The sequence below is a fragment of the Astatotilapia calliptera genome, chromosome 20, assembly GCF_900246225.1.
Source record: "Astatotilapia calliptera chromosome 20, fAstCal1.2, whole genome shotgun sequence".
NCBI classification, from domain to species: Eukaryota; Metazoa; Chordata; class Actinopteri; order Cichliformes; family Cichlidae; genus Astatotilapia; species Astatotilapia calliptera.
This window is the reverse complement of record NC_039321.1, coordinates 14,084,163-14,106,481: the sequence shown is the minus strand read 5'-3', so window position 1 is coordinate 14,106,481 and position 22,319 is coordinate 14,084,163. Positions and strand designations below refer to the sequence as shown.

General features: G+C 39.0%; 2 protein-coding genes across 21 annotated transcripts in view; both read right to left on the bottom strand.

The window, feature by feature from the left end:
* Positions 1-1,656, bottom strand: part of LOC113013773 (apoptosis-stimulating of p53 protein 2-like) — a gene marked incomplete at its 5' end in the record, with an annotated part of 25,815 nt that extends 24,159 nt beyond the window's left edge. The window contains one exon of the mRNA XM_026154921.1: positions 1,597-1,656. Coding sequence (XP_026010706.1) covers positions 1,597-1,656 — 60 coding nt within the window. The remainder of the gene's footprint in view (positions 1-1,596) is intronic.
* Positions 1,556-22,319, bottom strand: LOC113013696 (uncharacterized). 20 transcript variants are annotated; one of them, XM_026154818.1, is made up of 23 exons: positions 22,072-22,316; positions 20,615-20,683; positions 20,407-20,517; positions 20,152-20,277; positions 18,577-18,791; positions 18,346-18,439; positions 12,342-13,238; positions 12,190-12,241; positions 11,724-11,898; positions 11,407-11,639; positions 11,240-11,311; positions 6,585-6,754; positions 5,681-5,935; positions 5,491-5,578; positions 5,202-5,407; positions 4,966-5,091; positions 4,773-4,877; positions 4,502-4,660; positions 4,293-4,418; positions 3,096-3,237; positions 2,951-3,004; positions 1,855-2,870; positions 1,556-1,791 (listed from the first exon to the last, which is right to left on the bottom strand). In XM_026154818.1, the coding sequence occupies exons 1-23, from the start codon at positions 22,168-22,170 to the stop codon at positions 1,657-1,659; spliced, it is 4,725 nt and encodes a 1,574-aa protein (XP_026010603.1). In that variant the 5' UTR covers positions 22,171-22,316; the 3' UTR covers positions 1,556-1,656. The 20 variants fall into 20 exon arrangements, with proteins under 20 accessions (XP_026010603.1, XP_026010608.1, XP_026010602.1 ...); XM_026154823.1 differs by having other exon boundaries at positions 1,556-1,734; XM_026154817.1 differs by having other exon boundaries at positions 1,556-1,917; positions 1,975-2,870.

Below are 22,319 nucleotides of genomic sequence, written 5' to 3'. Positions count from 1 at the left end.
GTTGTTCCTAGAGTATTTAAAAGTAGAATGGGAGGAAGAGCCTTCACTTTTCAGGCCCCTCTTCTATGGAACCAGTTTGGATTTTGGAGACAGACACTATCTCTACTTTAAAGTTTAGGCTCAAAACTTTCCTTTTTGCTAAAGCATATAGTTAAGGCTGGATCAGGTGACCCTGAATCCTCCCTTAGTCATGCTGCTGTAGGTGTAGGCTGCTGAGGGATTCCAATGAGGCATTGAGCATTTCTTCTTCAGTCACCTTTCTCACTCACTATGTATTAATAGACCTCTCTGCATTGAATCATATCTGTTATTAATCTCTTTCTCTCTTCTGTCTTTATCCTGTCTTCCTTCTCTCAGCCCAACCGGTCGCAGAAGATGGCCCCGCCCCTCCCTGAGCCTGGTTCAGCCAGAGGTTTCTTCCTGTCAAAAGAGAGTTTTTCCTTCCCACTTTGGCCACAGTGCTTGCTCATAGGGGTCATATGATTGTTGGGTTTACATCTGTATGTATTATTGTAGGGTCTACCTTACAATATAAAGTGCCTTAAGGCGAATGTTGTGGTGATTTGCCGCTATATAAATAAAATTGATTTGAACCGAATTTTCTCCACAATAGATGTGTGTCGTTTGTCTTCAATGATGAGGTATCTGGAGACTGCTGTCTTCAAAAGTGTTTTGTCATGCTCAATGATGTTGTTTGACCACTGTCACTTTTCTGCAGCCATTGGTATAGCTAATTTGATTCCACCCCATGTTTTATAGGCAATCTGAGTTTGGTTAAGTCACCCTAGCACTAGTGGTTTTAACTTAATCCAGATTAATTTAGTACAAGACTCAATAGTCCAGGTGGTAGTAATCACTGTGTTTCAGAAAGGGGATTATCAAGAACTGATTAACAATTATAGATTATATAGACGCATCTTTGTTCCCTACAAGAATTATGAGGAAACACTACACAATGTGTTACTCTTCTATCACTCCCAGTTTCAACATTTTGCCCATTTTCTTCTGAACAATTTGCCTGTTGTGCTCGAGTCAGGCTATGAATGCATTATCACCCCAGGCTGCATTTCAAAATAGCACTCTATAAGCAAAGTAATGTCAGGCAGGGGGGAGAACAAATGTGCAAACCGCTGCAAAATTGAGGTCACTTTTTCTTTTGTTAGATTAACAAGTTCAATGCGGCTCCCTATGTGGATGAGAGCAAGTGGTTCAGAAGATGTGGTAGATTGTGGTGCTTGGTCTTTCCCCCAGTGGTAGGACATCTATGTACATTCTGATTAAGTTATGAAGTTTATGTGAACTTATTAGCCTTATGATTTTACAACTGAAACTTGTGTAGATATAGGACCAAATGGCATCAAATGGTTTGACTGTATAGTACAACATACCCCAAAACTTCAACATTTACATACTGACATTATATCTTAAGCTTTGATTTTTACTTCTTCAAGAAGCATGTCTCCTTTCTTAATTTGACTGATCTCACATATGGTGGAATTATATAATGTCAAGTCTGAGAGCACCAGTGATTCCAGAAAATAAAGGTGACAGTAACTCATTAGATGATCACTTTTAATTAAAAACTCTTTCATGCACCTTATTTTCTGAGACTTTCTCTCGCCATTTCTTTGAGGACTCTGTGGATTTTTCCTTCTTTTATTTCATAATCTTAATTCGCTTCCCCAGAGGCTCTGCCTGTATCTTTTCTTCCTTCCTTTTCCTTTTGCCGCTCATCTTCTCCTGAGGATCTGCCTGTATCTTTTCTTCCTTCCTTTGCCTTTTGCTCCTCATCTTCTCCAGAGGCTCCTGCTGTACTTTTTCTTTTCTCTTTTCTACTTTGGCTTCACTCTTCATCTTCTCCAGAGGCTCCTGCTGTACTTTTTCTTTTCTCTTTTCTACTTTGGCTTCACTCTTCATCTTCTCCAGAGGCTCTGCCTGTATCTTTTCTTCCTTCCTTTGCCTTTTGCTCCTCATCTTCTCCAGAGGCTCCTGCTGTACTTTTTCTTTTCTCTTTTCTACTTTGGCTTCACTCTTCATCTTCTCCAGAGGCTCCTGCTGTACTTTTTCTTTTCTCTTTTCTACTTTGGCTTCACTCTTCATCTTCTCCAGAGGCTCTGCCTGTATCTTTTCTTCCTTCCTTTGCCTTTTGCTCCTCATCTTCTCCAGAGGCTCCTGCTGTACTTTTTCTTTTCTCTTTTCTACTTTGGCTTCACTCTTCATCTTCTCCAGAGGCTCCTGCTGTACTTTTTCTTTTCTCTTTTCTACTTTGGCTTCACTCTTCATCTTCTCCAGAGGCTCTGCCTGTATCTTTTCTTCCTTCCTTTGCCTTTTGCTCCTCATCTTCTCCAGAGGCTCCTGCTGTACTTTTTCTTTTCTCTTTCCTACTTTGGCTTCACTCTTCATCTTCTCCTGAGGCTCTGCCTGTATCTTTTCTTCCTTCCTTTGCCTTTTGCTCCTCATCTTCTCCAGAGGCTCCTGCTGTACTTTTTCTTTTCTCTTTCCTACTTTGGCTTCACTCTTCATCTTCTCCAGAGGCTCCTGCTGTACTTTTTCTTTTCTCTTTTCTACTTTGGCTTCACTCTTCATCTTCTCCAGAGGCTCCTGCTGTACTTTTTCTTTTCTCTTTCCTACTTTGGCTTCACTCTTCATCTTCTCCAGAGGCTCTGCCTGTATCTTTTCTTCCTTCCTTTGCCTTTTGCCGCTCATCTTCTCCAGAGGCTCTGCCTGTATCTTTTCTTCCTTCCTTTTCTTTTTGCCGCTCATCTTCTCCAGAGGCTCCTGCTGTACATTTTCTTTTCTCTTCCCTTCTTTGCCTTCACTCTTCATCTTCTCCAGAGACTCTTCTTGTATCTCTTTCTCCTCCAGTTGTTCTTTATTTTAAGAAAATAATCATTTACTTACTGATTAACTTAACATTGTTCATATTGTGCAATATAATGTTAATATTTACCTGAGGTTATTATTGCTGCAGATGACATTCCACTTTGGTCTTTCTTGTTGTTATCTAAGACCATATGAGAAATAAATAAATACCACTTCACCTTAAAGTTCTTTGAACTTGTGTATTTTTACTACAGCTGCTGGTTTCCGGTTACCAGATCTTGGTATTGTGTCTTCAAAGAGAGTTGACTGATGAAAAGTGAGCCTCTTCAAGCATCTGGTTTGGTGAATCACCCTTTTTTCTGAACTCTTATTCACAGTCATTGCTTTGTCTTGGCTTACATAGGCCTGCTGCATCTGAAAAATGATGATCGACAAAGAAAAACAAGGTTACTTTAGCTCATCTAGATGTAATGTTCAGATTTGTTATGTAACAACTGGAATTTGGTGTTGTAATCGTAATGAGCTCATCGCCGTTTCCCTGTCCTGTACATATAAAACACAGAAATGCAAGAAGAAGAAAAAAATTATAAATCAGTTTCATGTTGGTATTTATGGTTTTAGAAACAAATCAAACTGCAAGGAATGAACTTTAGCCCACTATTTGTGAGTAAAAGCATTTTGTAATAGTGCACCACTATAAGTGCCTGTGCTGATTTGTTAGCAAATAGTTTTTGGACCGTCCAAGTCCTCAGAACTCACTGCTGGTATTATACATACACCAGCACGATCATTAGATTTACTGCAGCTTTCTACTCCTCCTCATGACCTCACTAAAAATGGACTGCAGCTAACTCACCTCTTCCTCAAACACATCTTTTCTGAATTGTCTTTGAATTTATCTGGTGAAGGTTTCCCATCATGTTCCATCCTCTTCGAATAAGCTGAGTTCTTCTTCTTCTTCTGGCTCCTCCCTTTAGGGGTCACTATAGTGGATCATCTGCCTCCATCTTATTCTATCCATAGCCGCCTCCTCGTTCATACCAACCCTATCTATATCCTCCATCACTATATTCACGAACTTCTTCTAAGGGCTTGCTCTTTCCCTCCTGCCTGGCAGCTCCATATGGAACAATATATTCACTATGCCTCTTCTACATATGTCCAAATCATGTCAGCTTTGCCTCTCTAACTTTGTCTCCAAACCGCTCAACATGAGCTGTCTCTCTGATGCACTCATTTCTAATCTTCTCCATTCTGGTCACTCCCAAACAAATCCTAGCTTGAGCCCTGCCATCCCCTGCCTGGCCTTTTGCACTGCTTGTTGCTTCGGATGCTTGACTCCAGGTATTTAAAATCATGTACCTTCAATACCTTTACTCCTTGCATATTTCATATGAGCTGACCATCTGACGTCAAAGAATACAAAGACATATTTTGTTGAATGCATTGAAACTGAGAACAAATTTTACCTTTTCCGTGGCCACTTTGTGAATCATTTGTCCCAAATGTTCTGCTTCATCCTTTGAATCGTCTTTAGATTCATCCTGTGTGGGTCTGCTATCATGTGTCCCATCCTCTTCAGATGCTGCCGCCATCTGTTTTCAGAGAAGACAACAATATGTTTGGTCATTTTTGATAGATAGATTGTGGAAGCACTTAAACTGAGGATGAATTTCACCTCTCTTTGTGGCATAGGACACCCAGTTTTGTTTTTCTTGGCTAACTTAGGAATCCTTTTACGTTCTTGTTCTTCCTCCTCTTCTGAATAGCCTTCAGATTCATCCTGTGTGGGTTTCCAGTCATCTGTCCCATCATCGTCAGATGAGCTAACAGACTGCTTTTAGAGCAGAAAAATATATATTTTACTCATTTTTCATGGATGTTTGGAAACAAAACACTTACATCTTTAACTGCAGGAGAAGAAACCCTGCTGGATTTTTCCTGCCCACCTTAGGAACCCATTCCCTCGCTTCATCCTCCTCCTCCTCTTCTGGATTGTCTTCTTGTGTGAGTTTCCCCACATCTGTCCTATCATTTTTGTAAAAGATGACCATCTGATTTTAGAAAAGTAAAAGTAAAAAGGTAAAAGATTAGTAATCAGTGAAAACACTAAAAACAAGCACAAGAACATACATTACATACTTTTCTCTTGCGCAACTGGTATGTCACTTTTTGTAGATGCTCCACCCCCTTTTTCAAATCCTGTTTAGTTTCTCTTATTGTGGCTCCGGCACTACCGGCACCCTCACCCTGACCTGGGCTCACCATCTGTTTATGGTACAAATTAAATATGTTTTGTTCATGATGGAGTAAATGATTATATATGAAAGAAGTGCAACCAATCAAAACTCTTACCAAGGGAATCAGGGCACACATACCTTGTTACTGCTACACTGGAACAGCGTTCTGTCTAAAAGCTCCTCTGTTCCTGATGACTGCTGCTCTTCCTTTTCAGATCCTTCACTGTCCTCGTCCTGCACAGATCCTCTGTCCTCTCTCCTTTTCCTTTTATTTGCTGCATATGTTGCAATTGCATTGGTGGTCAGTGCTCGGCTCTGGAGTGTGTCCTCTGCAGGGTCCTCAGCTGTACAAAGCAATATCACTAAATATTAGTAAATGTAAGTGTATAGATAAATATATGACTTCACTTTAGCTTATTTAAATAACCTTGATAAAATCTTTTGGCTGTGATGGCATCATGGCACATAAATGTTGCCACTCTGTCGTAAGATTTACGTCCCAACTGTCGCTTGGCCTGAAAGAATAATGTTTTAAAAAGAAACCACATGAATAAAACCCATGACACTTCAACCTACTTCATTGTGTGTCAAAAAATAAAAATGAAAGGTTTTCTCACGTAAGTGCTACAGGAGGAACGTAGCATGTTGAAGGTGGGGGCAATCCCCAGATTCATCATCTCCCAGGCTGCCTTGAAAAATACCGGTAGTCTATGAAGAACACCTCCACTAGAACTGTGGAAAAAAGTCGGTGCCTCCGAACCGCCTTCAACATACTCTCTGATATGATTGTAACGCTGCAACCAGGTATACTCATTCTTGTACAGGGGGACAGCTGCTTGCCCATGATATCTTTGAGTTTTGTGCTGTTTAACCTAATACATGAAAAGACATGTGTTAGGTTTTGTATTGTTTATTGTCATTTATGCTTAGAAATATTTACTTATGTATGCTTAGAGTTTTATAATTAGTTTTAGATTGGTAGAGGTTTGATCCTTAATAGTCTGCAAACTTTGTGTGCATTAGAGAGCACTCTGGGAGCATGGGAGAGGTCGTACCTTCTCTTATTGTTTTATGGTAGGATAAACGTGGCTATATATGTTTTAGGCTAAGTGCCTTTTGTTTAGATGAACTGTTGGACTTCCAGACCAGCAGGTTTAGGGAAGTCACACACACACACACACACAGTATTCTTTGTTCACATGTATACCTATGTAAGATGTTATATGTTAATGACCCTATGCATATTCATGTAACCACAATAAAAGGAGTGCTATGGGGAACCTGGCTGAGAGTCTGACGGGGGTCAAGTGGTGGAACGACACTTGACTCCAGGCAGGTCTCCCTCATGCATGAGTAACACGAAGAACTTTGCCTACTTGGTGTTCAATGCTTTTGCTGTGTAATTATATTGTCTTCAACGTTCCAGAGAATAGGTTCAAGCTACAAACCTATCAACATGTTTATTCAGCTGAATAAAAAAATGTCTATGTATACTTAGATTTATATAGTTTTAGTACATACACGGATGATGCGACCACCCTGCTTAGTTTTTTCTGCCATGTCAACCTCCTCAGTAGTCATGTTGATGATCACTCCCTTTCGGTGGCCAGTTATGGCAATAATATATCCGCCCAACAGTCCAAAAAACAATTTTACTATTGATCTGTTCTGGGGTTGCTTCTCGAGGTAATCTGTAAAAGCACAAAGAGAATACTGTATGTATCAATATGCTATGGTAACACATACACTGCATTTACATTTACATGTTCAGTCCCTTTGTGCCGATTATAGAGGGACTTTACAAGCACCATGTCTCAAGGACCAAAGGTCAAAGGTCTTAAAATATAAAACATATGTAATAAAAAATGATCAGAGTGCTAAAACAGAGCTTTTCTCTCTTTTCCTAATTATAAAGTAGTTTTATTCTTAATCTAAGAGAAATCACAATGTAAATCTGATCAATATATTGATAACAAATGCAAAAGTGTTTGAGTAGTACAAATGGCTGTTATAATGACTGAGTTCTTTGTGTGTGTGTGTGTGTGTGTGTGTGTGTGTGTGTGTGTGTGTGTGTGTGTGTGTGTGTGTGTACACATGATCCAACTTCAAGCTAGGCAGTTTTGTGTGTGTGTCTGAAGGACAACAGGAAAGTAAGAACTGTGCCACCACCTCGTCACACACATAATCCAGAATACATAAAACAAATGAAATGTGTAAGTTAACCAGTGTAATGAATCAGAGAATAGAATAACAGTGATTCTAATAACAGGCCTCAGAGTGTCTGACCTTGGTGTGTGTGATGTATAATGTGACACAGTGGAGCTACTAATCTCAAAGAATATCTGGCAAACAAAATGTATGTTTTCATAAAAAAAAAGGTTGGATAAAAAGTAAAGAAATAAATGGCAATTAACTGAATTCTAAAAAGCATTTAAATTGAAAATTGGATTATGTTACAATGAATGTTCATGTGAAAATGTCCTAAAGACAAATCTAACTGAAGTAGAATCACATAAACTGAATGAAATGTAGGGGATTACATCCAGATGTGATTCAATGTGAATTCTTTATGTTAAGAATAACAATGAAAATGTAATGAAGCGTTTTACAAGTTTAAACATTTTTAACTGTTTGTCAAATCTTGTCAGATAGATATACATTGATAGATAAGGTGTGAGAAGATGTGACGTCCAGTAGGAGAGGGGGGAGAAAGGGTGAGAAGGTGAAAAAGTGAGGTAAAGAAAAGATTTTTGTCTTCTGCAAGATGAGCAGCCCAAAAGATTGGATCGAAGGGGTTCACAGTTGAAAACCTGTCCAACCTGTGAATTCATTCCTTTTCGTCTGCTCATTGTTGCTGTGTTAGGGGGTTAATTTAGAAGGATTTTAATTTACATCATAATTCCAGTAGATGCCCAGCTGATTGCTCATCCTTCCTCCAACCTCTCTTCACCAAAGAAAAGAACAAACTCAACATTACCTCAGAGCAGCCTAGTTGGATAAGTAGAGTTTAAGTAATCTGATTATTTTGGGGGGATTTTTTTTTTTCCTCTTATGCCTTTAATAAAATTTCCTGCCCTTAACCTCTAAATTGTGGACACCTTTTATGAAACAATAAAGGTAAAAGTCTTAGTATTATTCTTTATAAGTGCAAATAGCTCTTACACTTTACTCTAGCCATAATATTGAAAATAATCTTTCCAATCATTCCAGAAATAACAAGATCAAAATGTGCAGGGCTCCATCTTAATCCAGAGCTGCACATATTTCACTGCAATGGTGATGTGTTTTAGCTCTGGCTTCATGTGCATTACATTAACCAAGCTCCACATTATTCTTCAATTTAAACTGGACATCAGAGAAACGTAGTCATCAGACAGAAAAGACATGAAATCCATTTCAATGTGTGGATCACATTGACTGTGTCAGCTCCCAAACAGACAAAAAACAAACTAAAAACCAGCAATAAACAACTAAAACATAAAAAAAAAAATCACAAAGAAAGAGCAATACAGTATCCATACCTGAACCAAAGAGTAAAACAGTGAAATGTGGATTATTAAATATTAGGTCTCTCTCCTCCAAGTCTCAGTTAGTACATGACTTAATAATTGATCAACAAATTGATTTACTCTGCCTTATATAAAAACCTTGTTGCAGCAAGATGATTAGGTTAGTTTAAATGAATTAACACTCCGGAGTTATTCTAGCTACCAGAAATCTCGAAGCGCAGGCCAAGGGGGTGGTGTGGCAGCAATTTTTCACATCAGCCTATTAATTAACCAAAGACCAAGACAGACTTTTAATTCATTTGAAAGCCTGATGCTTAGCCTTGTCGACCCCAGCTGTAAAATTCAGAAACCAGTCTTACTTGTTATCATATATCGCCCACCTGAGCCTTACACACAGTTTCTCTCTGATTTCTCAGACTTTTTATCTGATTTAGTGCTGAGCTCCGATAAAATAATTAGTGTGGGTGATTTTAACATCGATGTAGATGCTAAAAATGACAGCCTCAACATGGCATTTAATCTGTTATTAGACTCAATTGGCTTCTCTCAAAATGTAAAAGAACCCACCCACCACTTTAATCACACTGGCATAGAAACTGAACATTTAACAGTGTTTCCTCTCCTGTCTGATCATTTCCTGATAACATTTACATTTACAATAATTGATTACACAGCAGAGGAGAGTAGACTTTATCACAGTAGATGTCTTTCTCAAAGCACTGTAACTATGTTTAAGAATATAATCAACTCTTAGTACCATTGAATGTTAGACTCTATTTCTCCAATTGATCTTTCTGAGTTAACTTCAATAATTACTTACTTACTTCAAACCATCAACGTGTCTTTTAGACCCCATTCCTACAAAACTGCTCAAAGAAGTCCTGCCATTAATTAATTCTTCAATCTTAAATATGATAGGACAATCTCCAAGCTTCCTTTCATATCAAAAATCCTTGAAAGAGTAGTTGTCAAAACGCTAGGAGATCATCTGCAGAGCAATGGTTTATTTGAAGAGTTTCAGTCAGGTTTCAGAGTTCATCACAGCACAGAAAAAGCTTTAGTGAAGGCTACAAATGATCTTTTTATGGCCTCTGACAGTGGACTCATCTCTGTGCTTGTCCTGCTAGACCTTAGTGCAGCGCTTGATACTGTTGACCATAATATCCTATTAGAGCGATTAGAACATGCTGTAGGTATTACAGGTACTGCACGGCAGTGGTTTGTATCATATCTGTCTAATAGACTCCAATTTGTACATGTAAATGGAGAGTCCTCTTCACACACTGAGGTCAATTATGGAGTTCCACAGGGTTCGGTGCTAGGACCAATTCTGTTTGAATTATATCTGCTTCCCTAGGCAGTATCATTAGAAGACATAGCTATGTCTATGCTATGCTATGCAGATGACACCCAGCTCTATCTATCCATGGAGCCAGATAACACACACCAATTAGTTAAACTGCAGGAATGTCTTAAAGACATAAAGACCTGGATGGCCGCTAACTTTCTGCTTCTTAATTCAGATAAAACTGAGGTTATTGTACTTGACCCTGAAAATCTTAGAAATATGGCATCTAACCAGATTCTTACTCTGGATGGCATTACCTTGGCCACCAATAACACTGTGAGGAACCTTGAAGTAATTTTTGACCAGGATATGTCCTTCAACACACATATTAAACAAATATGTAAGACTGCTTTCTTCCATTTGCGCAACATCTCTAAAATTAGAAATATCCTGTTGGCAGAGTGACGCTGAAAATCTAGTTCACTTCTAGGCTGGTCTACTGTAATTCATTATTATCAGGATGTCCAAAAAAACTGCCTGAAAAGCCTTCAATTAATCCAAAATGCTGCAGCAAGAGTCCTGACAGGGACTAGAGAGAGAGAGCATATTTCTCCTGTTTTGGCTTCCCTTCATCGACTCCCTGTTAAATCCAGAATTGAATTCAAAATCCTGCTCCTCACATACAAGGTCTTAAATAATCAGGCCCCATCTTATCTTAATGACCTTGTAGTACCATATCACCCTTTTAGAGCACTTCACTCTCACACTGCAGGCCTACTTGTTGCTCCTAGAGTATTTAAATATAGAATGGAAGGCAGAGCCTTTAGTTTTCAGGCCCCTCTTCTATGGAACCAGCTTCCAGTTTGGATTCGGGAGACAGACACTATCTCTACTTTCAAGATTAGGCTTAAAACTTTCCTTTTTGCTAAAGCATATAGTTAGGGCTGGACCAGGTGACCCTGAATACTCCCTTCTCTGCATTGAATCATATCTGTTATTAATCTCTGTCTCTCTTCCACATCATGTCTTTATCCTGTTTTCCTTCTCTCTCTCACCGGTCGAAGCAGATGGCCCCGCCCCTCCCTCAGCCTGGTTCTGCCAGAGGTTTCTTCCTGTTAAAAGGGAGTGTTTCCTTCCCACTGTTGCCAAAGTGCTTGCTCATAGGGGTTCATATGATTGTTGGGTTTTTCAATCATATGACCACCTAATCAAGGCAACTTTTGTTGTTATTTGGTGCTATATAAATAAAATTGAATTGAATCACAGTGATGTAAAGATCTGTAGGTGCTATGTCTTAACCCAGACATGGAGTCTGTTAATTTTACTTAAGAGGGATTATACAATCTATTTACAGATTTAAGCGTTGCAGTGATCCATACCCAGTGCGGCAGCAATCTTCTGGGGAGCCTCTTCAATTAACAAAGCATGTTTTTCTGCTTGGACAAGTCTGTCTGAAAACAAATGTAAGCACAATCCCTTAGACAGTTTACCTACTTTAATGACATAATGTTAATAAAAGAGGTGGAGATATGTATTATAGACGTACTAGACTTAGATCTCCACACATTCAGCTGGTGCACGACTACTTCACGGCCAACATCTCTGTAACGTGCCCTCAGTTCGACCAAAAGGGCGTTGAACCTTTTTTTTCCAAGTCTGACTTGTGGTGGTGACATGTTTAATATATATTTCATGAAAGCAATAGCATCCATGAGATAAGCTCTCTGAGTTGTTGGTTTAAACCCTTTTGCTTGCAGGTGTGCTAGAAAACTCCAAAGTCAAAAATACAAATTAGTTCATGTGTTAAACTGTATATGCACACATGTATATAGAAACTAATAATCATTCAAATTTAACACTTACTCACGGACTTTTCCATGGTTCCTCAGAAACAGAAGGTCAACGTTTGGAATCGCTGGGTCTGCCATGAATTCCAGAAAATGGATGACATGGGTGGCCCGCTGCTTTGCATTGTCACGTATTTTTCTGCTAGGGTTCACACCTTCTGCATGGACCCTAAATTCTTCCACCAGTCTTACTGATGAGGCAAGAATACAAATCATATCAAAGTACATTTGTATAGCACTCATATTTAGACCTCAGGTCTTTTACATCAGGGGGATTTTGTTGACAAAAGACAAATATTTTTTCAAGCTTCTCAATGCATAAAGAAAACCTCAATGAAGAACAATTCTTAGCCTAGAAGAACTCACTCTTCACAAATTAACTGAGTAAGAATTCCTATTCCAGGATGGTCAGTCATACTATGTAAGATTCTCTCCAGTTAATACATTTTACAGTAGTAAGTTTGATAAGATATATTATTTACCGTAGTGAGGGGCTTTGCTGAGTGAAAACCGTTTCCGTCTGCTATATTTAACCTGAAATAAAAAAAGACATTAACCAGATTTGTTTATCAATAGCAAATGAAAGAATGTTTCACAATGAGGTGTACAATCACAGGAGGTAAACAATACTCACATTTGCACGCTTGGTTGAAGAGTGTATCTGCTTGAGCTCATGATTACTTTCAAGTTCACACTCTAGCAACTGCTTCACCACCTGTAGCTCAGTGAACAGTATCTGACAGTTTTTGCAACCAGGAGCAGGTGTCCTCGGGAGAGGACGTCCCCTCCTTTGCTTTGCTGCATAGTAAGGTGCACTGCTTGGGATTAAAACATCAGGAGATACCCCTGTTGAATGACAAGTAACCTTGCTGCTGGAGATAGAAGGAGGCTGCATAATTGGGATGGTGTGGTCACTGAGAGTGTCACTGGCAGAGAGAGGAGGCTGTAGGTTTGGTCTGGTAGAGTCACCCAGAGCCTTGCTGTCAGAGGGAGGAGCAGGCCGATGGTTCAATATAGCATGGTCACTGTGAGCCTCGCTGTCAGAGTCAACGGAATCGTCTCGAGCAGGCCGGTGGATCAGTGTACTATGGTCACTGTGAGCCTCGCTGTCAGAGGGAGGAGCAGGCCGATGGTTCAATGTATCATGGTCACTGGGAGCCTCGCTGTCAGAGGGAGGAGCAGGCCAATGGTTCAATGTAGCATGGTCACTGGGAGCCTCGCTGTCAGAGGGAGGAGCAGGCCGATGGTTCAATGTAGCATGGTCACTGGGAGCCTCGCTGTCAGAGGGAGGAGCAGGCCAGTGGATCAGTGTAGCATGGTCACTGTGAGCCTTGCTGGAAGAGGCTATAGCAGAAGCAACCTTTGACCCTTCCTCCAGTGCCCTAAAGATGCCCTCCTCAATTACAGCATCATCCACTTCACCCACATGTGAGACCATTTGTGGTGTGGGATTTGATACCCTCAGAAGTGCAAGTTCCTTAGCAATGCATCTGTCCTTGGCCTTTTGCATGTAAAGTTTAATCATAGGTGTCTGAAAAAATTAGTATTACATGTGATTAGGGTTAAATTTAAACAGTTTTCTGTGTAACCATATATCAAAACTGTCAGTATTTTAATTAATTGGGCATCCTTCACGTTTTTATCTATGCACACAACATGCTTTCTAGAGCTCGAGGAACATTATATAAATGCAGCATACGGACAAAGAAAGAACCACCGTATTCTTCTATAGAAACTGGAAGACTTTCATTTCACCAGAGTAACAAATATGTAAAATGCAAGGTCCTAAATGTAAGTCCCTTTAACATAAACATCTGATTCCAGAGATCAAGGGCTGCCTCACCAACACACAAAAACCACACAGAGACACCACAAGTCAACTAGAAAGTGCATTTTCTGAAGAAACTGCAGTGTGAATGCTTGAATCTGAATGTATGCACTGAAATGAATTAGTTACTGAATTTAAGTTAAAAATCTTGAATGAGATAAAAAAAACCCCGAATTTAACCTGAAAACAAAAGTGCTGAACTGCTAAAAGCTGAAGGTTACACAGAAGAAGAAGTTGGAAAAAAGCTGAAAATGTTTTAATTGTAAATTAGAAAAACCTAAGAAATGAGAAAAGAACATTTAGAGTCAGAAAACATCTGAAAGAATATTAAAAGGTCATATTCTTTGAATCACTGAATGACTAAAATGTGATCCCTCCACTTGGACCCACACAGTTTAAAAAGTTTACATCTCTGAGCTTTGAAAGACAAGATGTTGGAAAAAGAACAACGATGGCGACGTTTTGAGGGTAAAATGATGGCTTTAACACTGTGGACACAGCAGCAGTTGAAAGAGAAGTGTTTAAGATGAATTTTGGCAGAGTGGCAGAGAGAGCTCGTTAAGCAGGCAGGTGTGAGCCTGGTTGCTATAGTGACCGCACCCAATGGCTCCATACACACGTACACAGACATGCACCTCACTTTTGCTGCTTAAAATGAACAGAAAAGTCAGGCCGAAACAAATCGCTCCCAAATGAAAAGTAAAAGTCGTATTGACAAAATTCTTTCACTGTGAGCGACAGCAATGTCTAGTCTACCTAATTCTCAGTTTTCATGCCTGTGGAGCTTATTATATGGACGTGGTGACAGTGGAAAGACACCATGCTCTTCTGATTTTCAAACGAACCTTCTGAGCCATTTTAACATTAGAGTCTATGGAAGAGTTGGAGGGAGGAGGCTGTGCATTGGTGACATTTACGAAAGAACCATAACACCTAGGACAATAGTAAACACATTGGATGAAAGAGGACAGCGATGGCTACGTTTTGAGGGTAAAATCATACCTGTAGAGCAAACGCTGCGGACACAGCAGCAGTTTTAAAAAAGATTTTAAGATTAATTTTTTTGCTCCTCTCACTCTAGCAGTTGAGCTGCCTCACTCTAGCCCCAACATTCCGTCCCATACACACCCATTATAAACTCTGAAACGGGTGAAAAAACATCATGAAACTTAAACTGGAACTGAAGAAAAAGTATAATAGATATTGAAAAGATAAATACAAGTTGAATAGTTGAATGTCTTGTCTTCGTTTTAAAGTTTGAATGGTGGCTCTATGTGAACGTATGTTGAAGTAGTAAGAGTTTAAAAATGAGTAAGTTGAATGAGAATTTGAAGGGTCTCCCCATTGAAATACATGGGAAATTTTTGTTGAATAAAGTTGAATAAAATTAAAAATATAAATGTTAAAAATGAGAAAAATAGAAGCAGTCATGTCCAAAATAATAGGAATCTAACGATGTTTGAATGGTTTTTCTAAGTTGAACGGTTTTGAAGGAGTAGGCTTTCAAAAAACGTACGGAATAAGAAAATATAACTAGAAAGTGCATTTTCTGAAGAAACTGCAGTGTGAATGCTTGAATCTGAATGTATGCACTGAAATGAATTAATTGCTGAATTTTGAGTTAAAAATTTTGAATGAGATAAAAAAAAAAACAACCTGAATTTAACCTGAAAACAAAAGTGCTGAACTGCTGAAGGTTACACAGAAGAAGAAGTTGGAAAAAAGCTGAAAATGTTTTAATTGTAAATTAGAAAAACCTAAGAAATGAGAAAAGAACATTTAGAGTCAGAAAACATCTGAAAGAATATTAAAAGGTCATATTCTTTGAATCACTGAATGACTAAAATGTGATCCCTCCACTTGGATCCACACAGTTTAAAAAGTTTACATCTCTGAGCTTTGAAAGACAAGATGTTGGAAAGAGAACAACGATGGCGACGTTTTGAGGATAAAATGATGGCTGTAACACTGTGGAGACAGCAGCAGTTGAAAGAGAAGTGTTTCAGATGAATCTTGGCAGAGTGAGAGAGAGAGCTCGTTAAGCAGGCAGGTGTGAGCCTGGTTGCTATAGTGACCGCACCCAATGGCTCCATACACACGGACACAGACATGCACCTCACTTTTGCTGCTTAAAATGAACAGAAAAGTCAGGCCGAAACAAATCGTTCCCATATGAAAAGTACAAGTCGTATTGACAAAATTCTTTCACCGTGAGCGACAGCAATGTCTAGTCTACTGAATTCTCAGTTTTCATGCCTGTGGAGTTTATTATATGGACGTGGTGACAGTGGAAAGACACCATGCTCTTCTGATTTTCAAACCAACCTTCTGAGCCATTTTAACATTAGAGTCTATGGAAGAGTTGGAGGGAGGAGGCTGTGCATTGGTGACATTTATGAAAGAACCATAACACCTAGGACAATAGTAAACACATTGGATGAAAGAGGACAGCGATGGCTACGTTTTGAGGGTAAAATGGTGGCTGTAGAGCAAACGCTGTGGACACAGCAGCAGTTTTAAAAAAGATTTTAAGATTAATTTTTTTGCTCCTCTCACTCTAGCAGTTGAGCTCTCTCACTCTAGCCCCAACATTCCGTCCCATACACACCCATTATAAACTCTGAAACGGGTGAAAAAACATCATGAAACTTAAACTGGAACTGAAGAAAAAGTATAATAGATATTGAAAAGATAAATACAAGTTGAATAGTTGAATGTCTTGTCTTCGTTTTAAAGTTTGAATGGTGGCTCTATGTCAATGTATGTGGAAGTAGTAAGAGTTTAAAAATGAGTAAGTTGAATGAGGATTTGAAGGGTCTCCCCATTGAAATACATTATAAATTTTTGTTGAATAAAGTTGAATAAAATTAAAAATATAAATGTTAAAAATATGAAAAATAGAAGCAGTGTTGTCCAAAAGAATAGGAATCTAACGGTGTTTGAATGGTTTTTCTAAGTTGAACGGTTTTGAAGGAGTAGGCTTTCAAAAAACGTACGGAATAGATAATAATAATAAAATAGAATAATAACTAGAAAGTGCATTTTCTGAAGAAACTGCAGTGTGAATGCTTGAATCTGAATGTATGCACTGAAATGAATTAATTACTGAATTTAAGTTAAAAATCTTGAATGAGATAAAAAAAAAACCCGAATTTAACCTGAAAACAAAAGTGCTGAACTGCTAAAAGCTGAAGGTTACACAGAAGAAGGAGTTGGAAAAAAACTGAAAACGTTTTAAATGTAAATTAGAAAACCCTAAGAAATGAGAAAAGAACATTTAGAGTTAGAAAACATCTGAATGAATATTAAAAGGTCATATTCTTTGAATCACTGAATGACTAAAATGTGATCCCTCCACTTTGATCCACACAGTTTAAAAAGTTTAAATGTCTGAGCTTTGAAAGACAAGATGTTGGAAAGAGAACAACGATGGCGACGTTTTGAGGGTAAAATGATGGCTTTAACACTGTGGACACAGCAGCAGTTGAAAGAGAAGTGTTTAAGATTAATCTTGGCAGAGTGGCAGGCAGAGCTCGTTAAGCAGGCAGGTGTGAGCCTGGTTGCTATAGTGACCGCACCCAATGGCTCCATACACACGTACACAGACATGCGCCTCACTTTTGCTGCTTAAAATGAACAGAAAAGTCAGGCCGAAACAAATCGTTCCCAAATGAAAAGTAAAAGTCGTACTGACAAAATTCTTTCACCGTGAGCGACAGCCATGTCTAGTCTACCAAATTCTCAGTTTTCATGCCTGTGGAGTTTATTATATGGACGTGGTGACAGTGTAAAGACACCATGCTCTTCTGATTTTCAAACTAACCTTCTGAGCCATTTTAACATTAGAGTCTATGGAAGAGTTGGAGGGAGGAGGCTGTGCATTGGTGACATTTATGAAAGAACCGTAACACCTAGGACAATAGTAAACACATTGGATGAAAGAGGACAGCCATGGCTACGTTTTGAGGGTAAAATCATACCTGTAGAGCAAACGCTGTGGACACAGCAGCAGTTTTAAAAAAGATTTTAAGATTAATTTTTTTGCTCCTCTCACTCTAGCAGTTGAGCTGTCTCACTCTAGCCCCAACATTCCGTCCCATACACACCCATTATAAACTCTGAAACGGGTGAAAAAACATCATGAAACTTAAACTGGAACTGAAGAAAAAGTATAATAGATATTGAAAAGATAAATACAAGTTGAATAGTTGAATGTCTTGTCTTCGTTTTAAAGTTTGAATGGTGGCTCTATGTCAATGTATGTGGAAGTAGTAAGAGTTTAAAAATGAGTAAGTTGAATGAGGATTTGAAGGGTCTCCCCATTGAAATACATTATAAATTTTTGTTGAATAAAGTTGAATAAAATTAAAAATATAAATGTTAAAAATATGAAAAATAGAAGCAGTGTTGTCCAAAAGAATAGGAATCTAACGGTGTTTGAATGGTTTTTCTAAGTTGAACGGTTTTGAAGGAGTAGGCTTTGAAAAAACGTACGGAAAAATAAAATATAATAATAATAATAATAATAATAATAATAAAGATTCGAATAACAATACTGTGAATGCTTTTCAAGCATTCACACTAATAAAGATTAGAATAACAATACTGTGAATGCTTTTCAAGCATTCACACTAATAAAGATTAGAAGAACAATACTGTGAATGCTTTTCAAGCATTCACACTAATAAAGATTAGAAGAACAATACTGTGAATGCTTTTCAAGCATTCACACTAATAAATAAAAAAATAGAATAAAGATTAGAAGAACAATACTGTGAATGCTTTTCAAGCATTCACACTAATAACATACCTGTAATTTGTGGACCTTTTCCAGGTGCTTGTCAAGCCGTTTAAGATGTTTTGACTGACATAAGCGGACTGGACAGTCCAGATTTGTAGAAAAGCTGTAAAAATAGTCAAAAAAAAATGCTGAGTAGGATGAAATAGAAATTGGGTGTATATAAAAGTTAGCAATTAAATAAATGCAGTGATTCGAAAACATGTAAATTTAGTCTCTTTCAGAATTTATTAAGACACTTACTGCCGATGAGAAAATTGGCTCAAAAGAGTCAGCTCAGTTTTATTTACAACCTGCTCTGTGACTCTTAGGTGCTGAACAATATCAGCATATACATGTCCACATATGGGACACTTGTGTCCATTTCTGACACAGTGATGCCTTTGAGACTTTGAGGCGACAGCAACCTGTTGCCGTTCCTCTGTCCTCTGCGGCAACTCACTGCTCACGAACGCCCCCTGTACACAAAAAGAAGATGCATGCAACTACTAAAAAAGTTTTATTTTTTGTCTTACTCTTACTTAATATTTACAAATGCCAATGAAAATAAATTATCTGCAGTACTGTTAGTAATTCTGACTACTTTTGATTTGACCTTTATATTTCTTTGAATATATATACTGTCTTTGAATTCATCATGAGTACGTTTCCCACTACTACTCCTCCTCATGACCTCACTAAACAACATCTTCAACATCTGCCAGAAAATGCTCTGGATTTTATACGAGTCTGTTGTGGCCAGTGCGATCCTCTATGCTGTTGCATGCTGGGGGAGCAGGCTGAGGGTAGCAGAGGCCAACAGACTTGATAAACTGATCCGTGAGGCCAGTAATGTTGTGGGGATGGAGCTGGACTCTCTCAAGGTGGTGTCGGAGAGGCGGATGTTGTCCAAAATAAAGACAATGTTGGATAACACCTCCCACCCACTCCATGACATGCTGCTCAGTCACAGGAGCACATTCAGTGAGAGACTGAGAGTACCGAAAAGCACCACTGAACGACACAGGAAATCTTTCCTGCCTGTGGCCATCTCCCTGTACAACGCATCCACTTAACACACTGGTTACTGCTACAACTACACATGTTTCTTTTTCAGCTATTTATTAATAAGTGACTCATGTACTGGAACAAAAAAATAATTTCCACCAGGCATCAATAAAGTATTCTGATTCTGAAAAAATGGACTGGAGCTAACTCACTTCTTCCTTAAACTCATCTTTTCTGAATTGTCTTTGAATTTATCTGGTGGAGGTTTCCCATCATCTATTCCATCCTCTTCAAATGAGCTGAGTTCTTCTTCTTCTTCTGGCTCCTCCCTTTAGGGGTCACTACAGTGGATCATCTGCCTCCATCTTATTCTATCCATAGCCGCCTCCTCCATCAAACCAACCCTATCTATATCCTCCATCACTACATCCACGAACTTCTTCTAAGGGCTTGCTCTCTCTCTCCTGCCTGGCAGCTCCATATGGAACAATATATTCACTATGCCTCTTCTACATATGTCCAAATCATGTCAGCTTTGCCTCTCTAACTTTGTGTCCAAACCGCTCAACATGAGCTGTCTCTCTAATGCACTCATTTCTAATCTTCTCCATTCTGGTCACTCCCAAACAAAATCTTAGCATCTTGAGCCCTGCCATCCCCTGCCTGGCCTTTTGCACTGCTTGTTGCTTTGGATGCTTGACTCCAGCTATTTAAACTCATGTACCTTCAATACCTTTACTCCTTGCATATTTCATATGAGCTGACCATCTGACGCAGAAGAATACAAAGACATATTTTGTTGAATGCATTGAAACTGAGAACAAATTTTACCTTTTCCATGGCCACCTTGTGAATCATTTGTCCCAAATGTTCTGCTTCATCCTTTGAATCATCTTTAGATTCATCCTGTGTGGGTCTGCTATCATGTGTCCCATCCTCTTCAGATGCTGCCACCATCTGTTTTCAGAGAAGACAACAATATGTTTGGCTCATTTTTGATAGATAGATTGTGGAAGCACTGAAACTGAGGATGAATTTCACATCTCTTTGTGGCATAGGACACCCAGTTTTGTTTTTCATGGCTACCTTAGGAATCCTTTTACGTTCTTGTTCTTCCTCCTCTTCTGAATAGCCTTCAGATTCATCCTGTGTGGGTTTCCAGTCATCTGTCCCATCATCTTCAGATGAGCTCACAGACTGTTATTAGAGCAGAAAAATATATATTTTGCTCATTTTCCATGGATGTGTGAAAACAACATATTTACAGAAACTTAGCTGGATTTTTCTTGCCCACCTTAGGAACCCATTCTCTTGCTTCACTCTCCTCCACACCTGTCCTATCGCTTTTAGAAAAGATCACCATCTGTTTTTAGAAAAGTAACAAAACAAAACATAGAAAATAAAATAATTTCCAACAGTGCATTTTGAGATCTAAGCATCCCAGAAACTGCACAGACATATGTCAGACATAACTTAAAACCACCAGTATAGGTTCATCAAGGCCCTGAGGGGAAAAACTACGTTTCCCACAAAATATTATGTTACTTCCGGTTTTGGCAGGTAATGGCAGACATGCATCCTTTTTTTTTTTTTTTTTTTAATTTTGTTTTTAAAATTTTGGTCGCCAACGGAGAGTGTTTGGTAGCGCTGTCCTCAGAAAACACCGTTTGTACTGTTTCGAATCATAACTCTGGTTTTACGTGGCCTATTAACACAATTAAGAGAATATCATTTGAAGTCCGCACTTTCAACACAAGTTGAAATGGAGACTGGGGCTGTGTCCCAATTCAGAGACCGCACGCTTGAAGTATGCATTTTGAGTGCGATTACGTCACCGCCACGTGACGACTGTCCCAACTCGAAGTGTACTTCAAATGCGCCGTCGATTTCCCCAAATATCAAGCGTGGTCCGGTGCACGCTTCGTGGTCCCATATATCCCACAATTCATAGCGCGGCGGTGGGTGTGGATAATTTTGCTGCAAAATCCACATAAAATGTAATAAATAAATCATATAATACAAAAATCAACTATTCACATTTCAACTTTTAACTATTTAAATTTTCAGCTTTTTCCTTTTACAAATTTAAAGTGAAAACAACACAAAACACTGCAAACCACAACACAATTAAATATAAATTATAATATGAAAACAAAAAGAACATGTATATTCTCTGTCATATGGGCCCGCATGAATAAACTTTCTGAATCCTTTATCATCTGCAACCGAAAATAGTTGTGGATGATTACTATACCTTTCTATCCCTGGCTCTCTTTCTCTCTCTCTCCCTCTGGCTGTTCCTGTGCTACTGAGAGTAACTACCGCCCCTCCCCCCCTCTGCCCACGTGCAGAGTGAAGCGGAAAAACGTGCGAGAGAGAGAGCGAGAGAGAGAGAGAGAGAGAAAAAAAACCACGTGACGGCTCGCGATAAGGAGCCGGCTCCCGTCGTTCACGTCAAAGAGACGGCTCTAAGAGCCATTTCGTTCGCGAACGACCCATCACTAACACACACACAACAGCAGCCCCTCTCGCTTGGTTTTTGCATTTGCGCTCGCTAACAACGTGTTGCTGGCGCTCTCAACATTTCTGCCCGTGCGCGCTCAACTCTTTCTCTACACCGTTATATTTGTGCCACAAAAACAGCCAGACAGGACAGGGTTAAAAAAAAAACCAACCAAAAACAAGCAAACGAAAAAAACCCGACAAGGTACCTGTTTGTACTCATGTAACTTTTGAAAGTTAGCTTCATACCTGAGAGCTGGTACCTTCAAACTCTTTCTTCTTTCTTTCTTTCTGACAGTCGTATTGGCGGTTGGCAAACAATTGAAAGGTGCATTTACCTTCATCCATGGTGCTTCGAAACTCTCACTAGAACAATCTGCTGCTGTACTCATGATCACATGACATAGATGATTCTGATTGGCTGCTCAAATGCTCATTAGGGGCGGAACATTTTTATAACATTAGTTACCATAGGGCATTGGAGCGTGATGTCACGG

Bases quoted from the DNA above. Each gene is read 5' to 3' on its own strand.
- LOC113013696 (XM_026154809.1), bottom strand. From the start codon at position 22,170: ATGGATGAAGGTAAATGCACCTTTCAATTGTTTGCCAACCGCCAATAC. The intron at 12,242-12,341 runs GTGAGTATTGTT...TTTTTATTTCAG, and splicing joins CTTCAACCAAGCGTGCAAAT to GTTAAATATAGCAGACGGAA. The intron at 11,640-11,723 runs GTAAGTGTTAAA...TTTGTATTTTTG, and splicing joins AACCATGGAAAAGTCCGTGA to ACTTTGGAGTTTTCTAGCAC.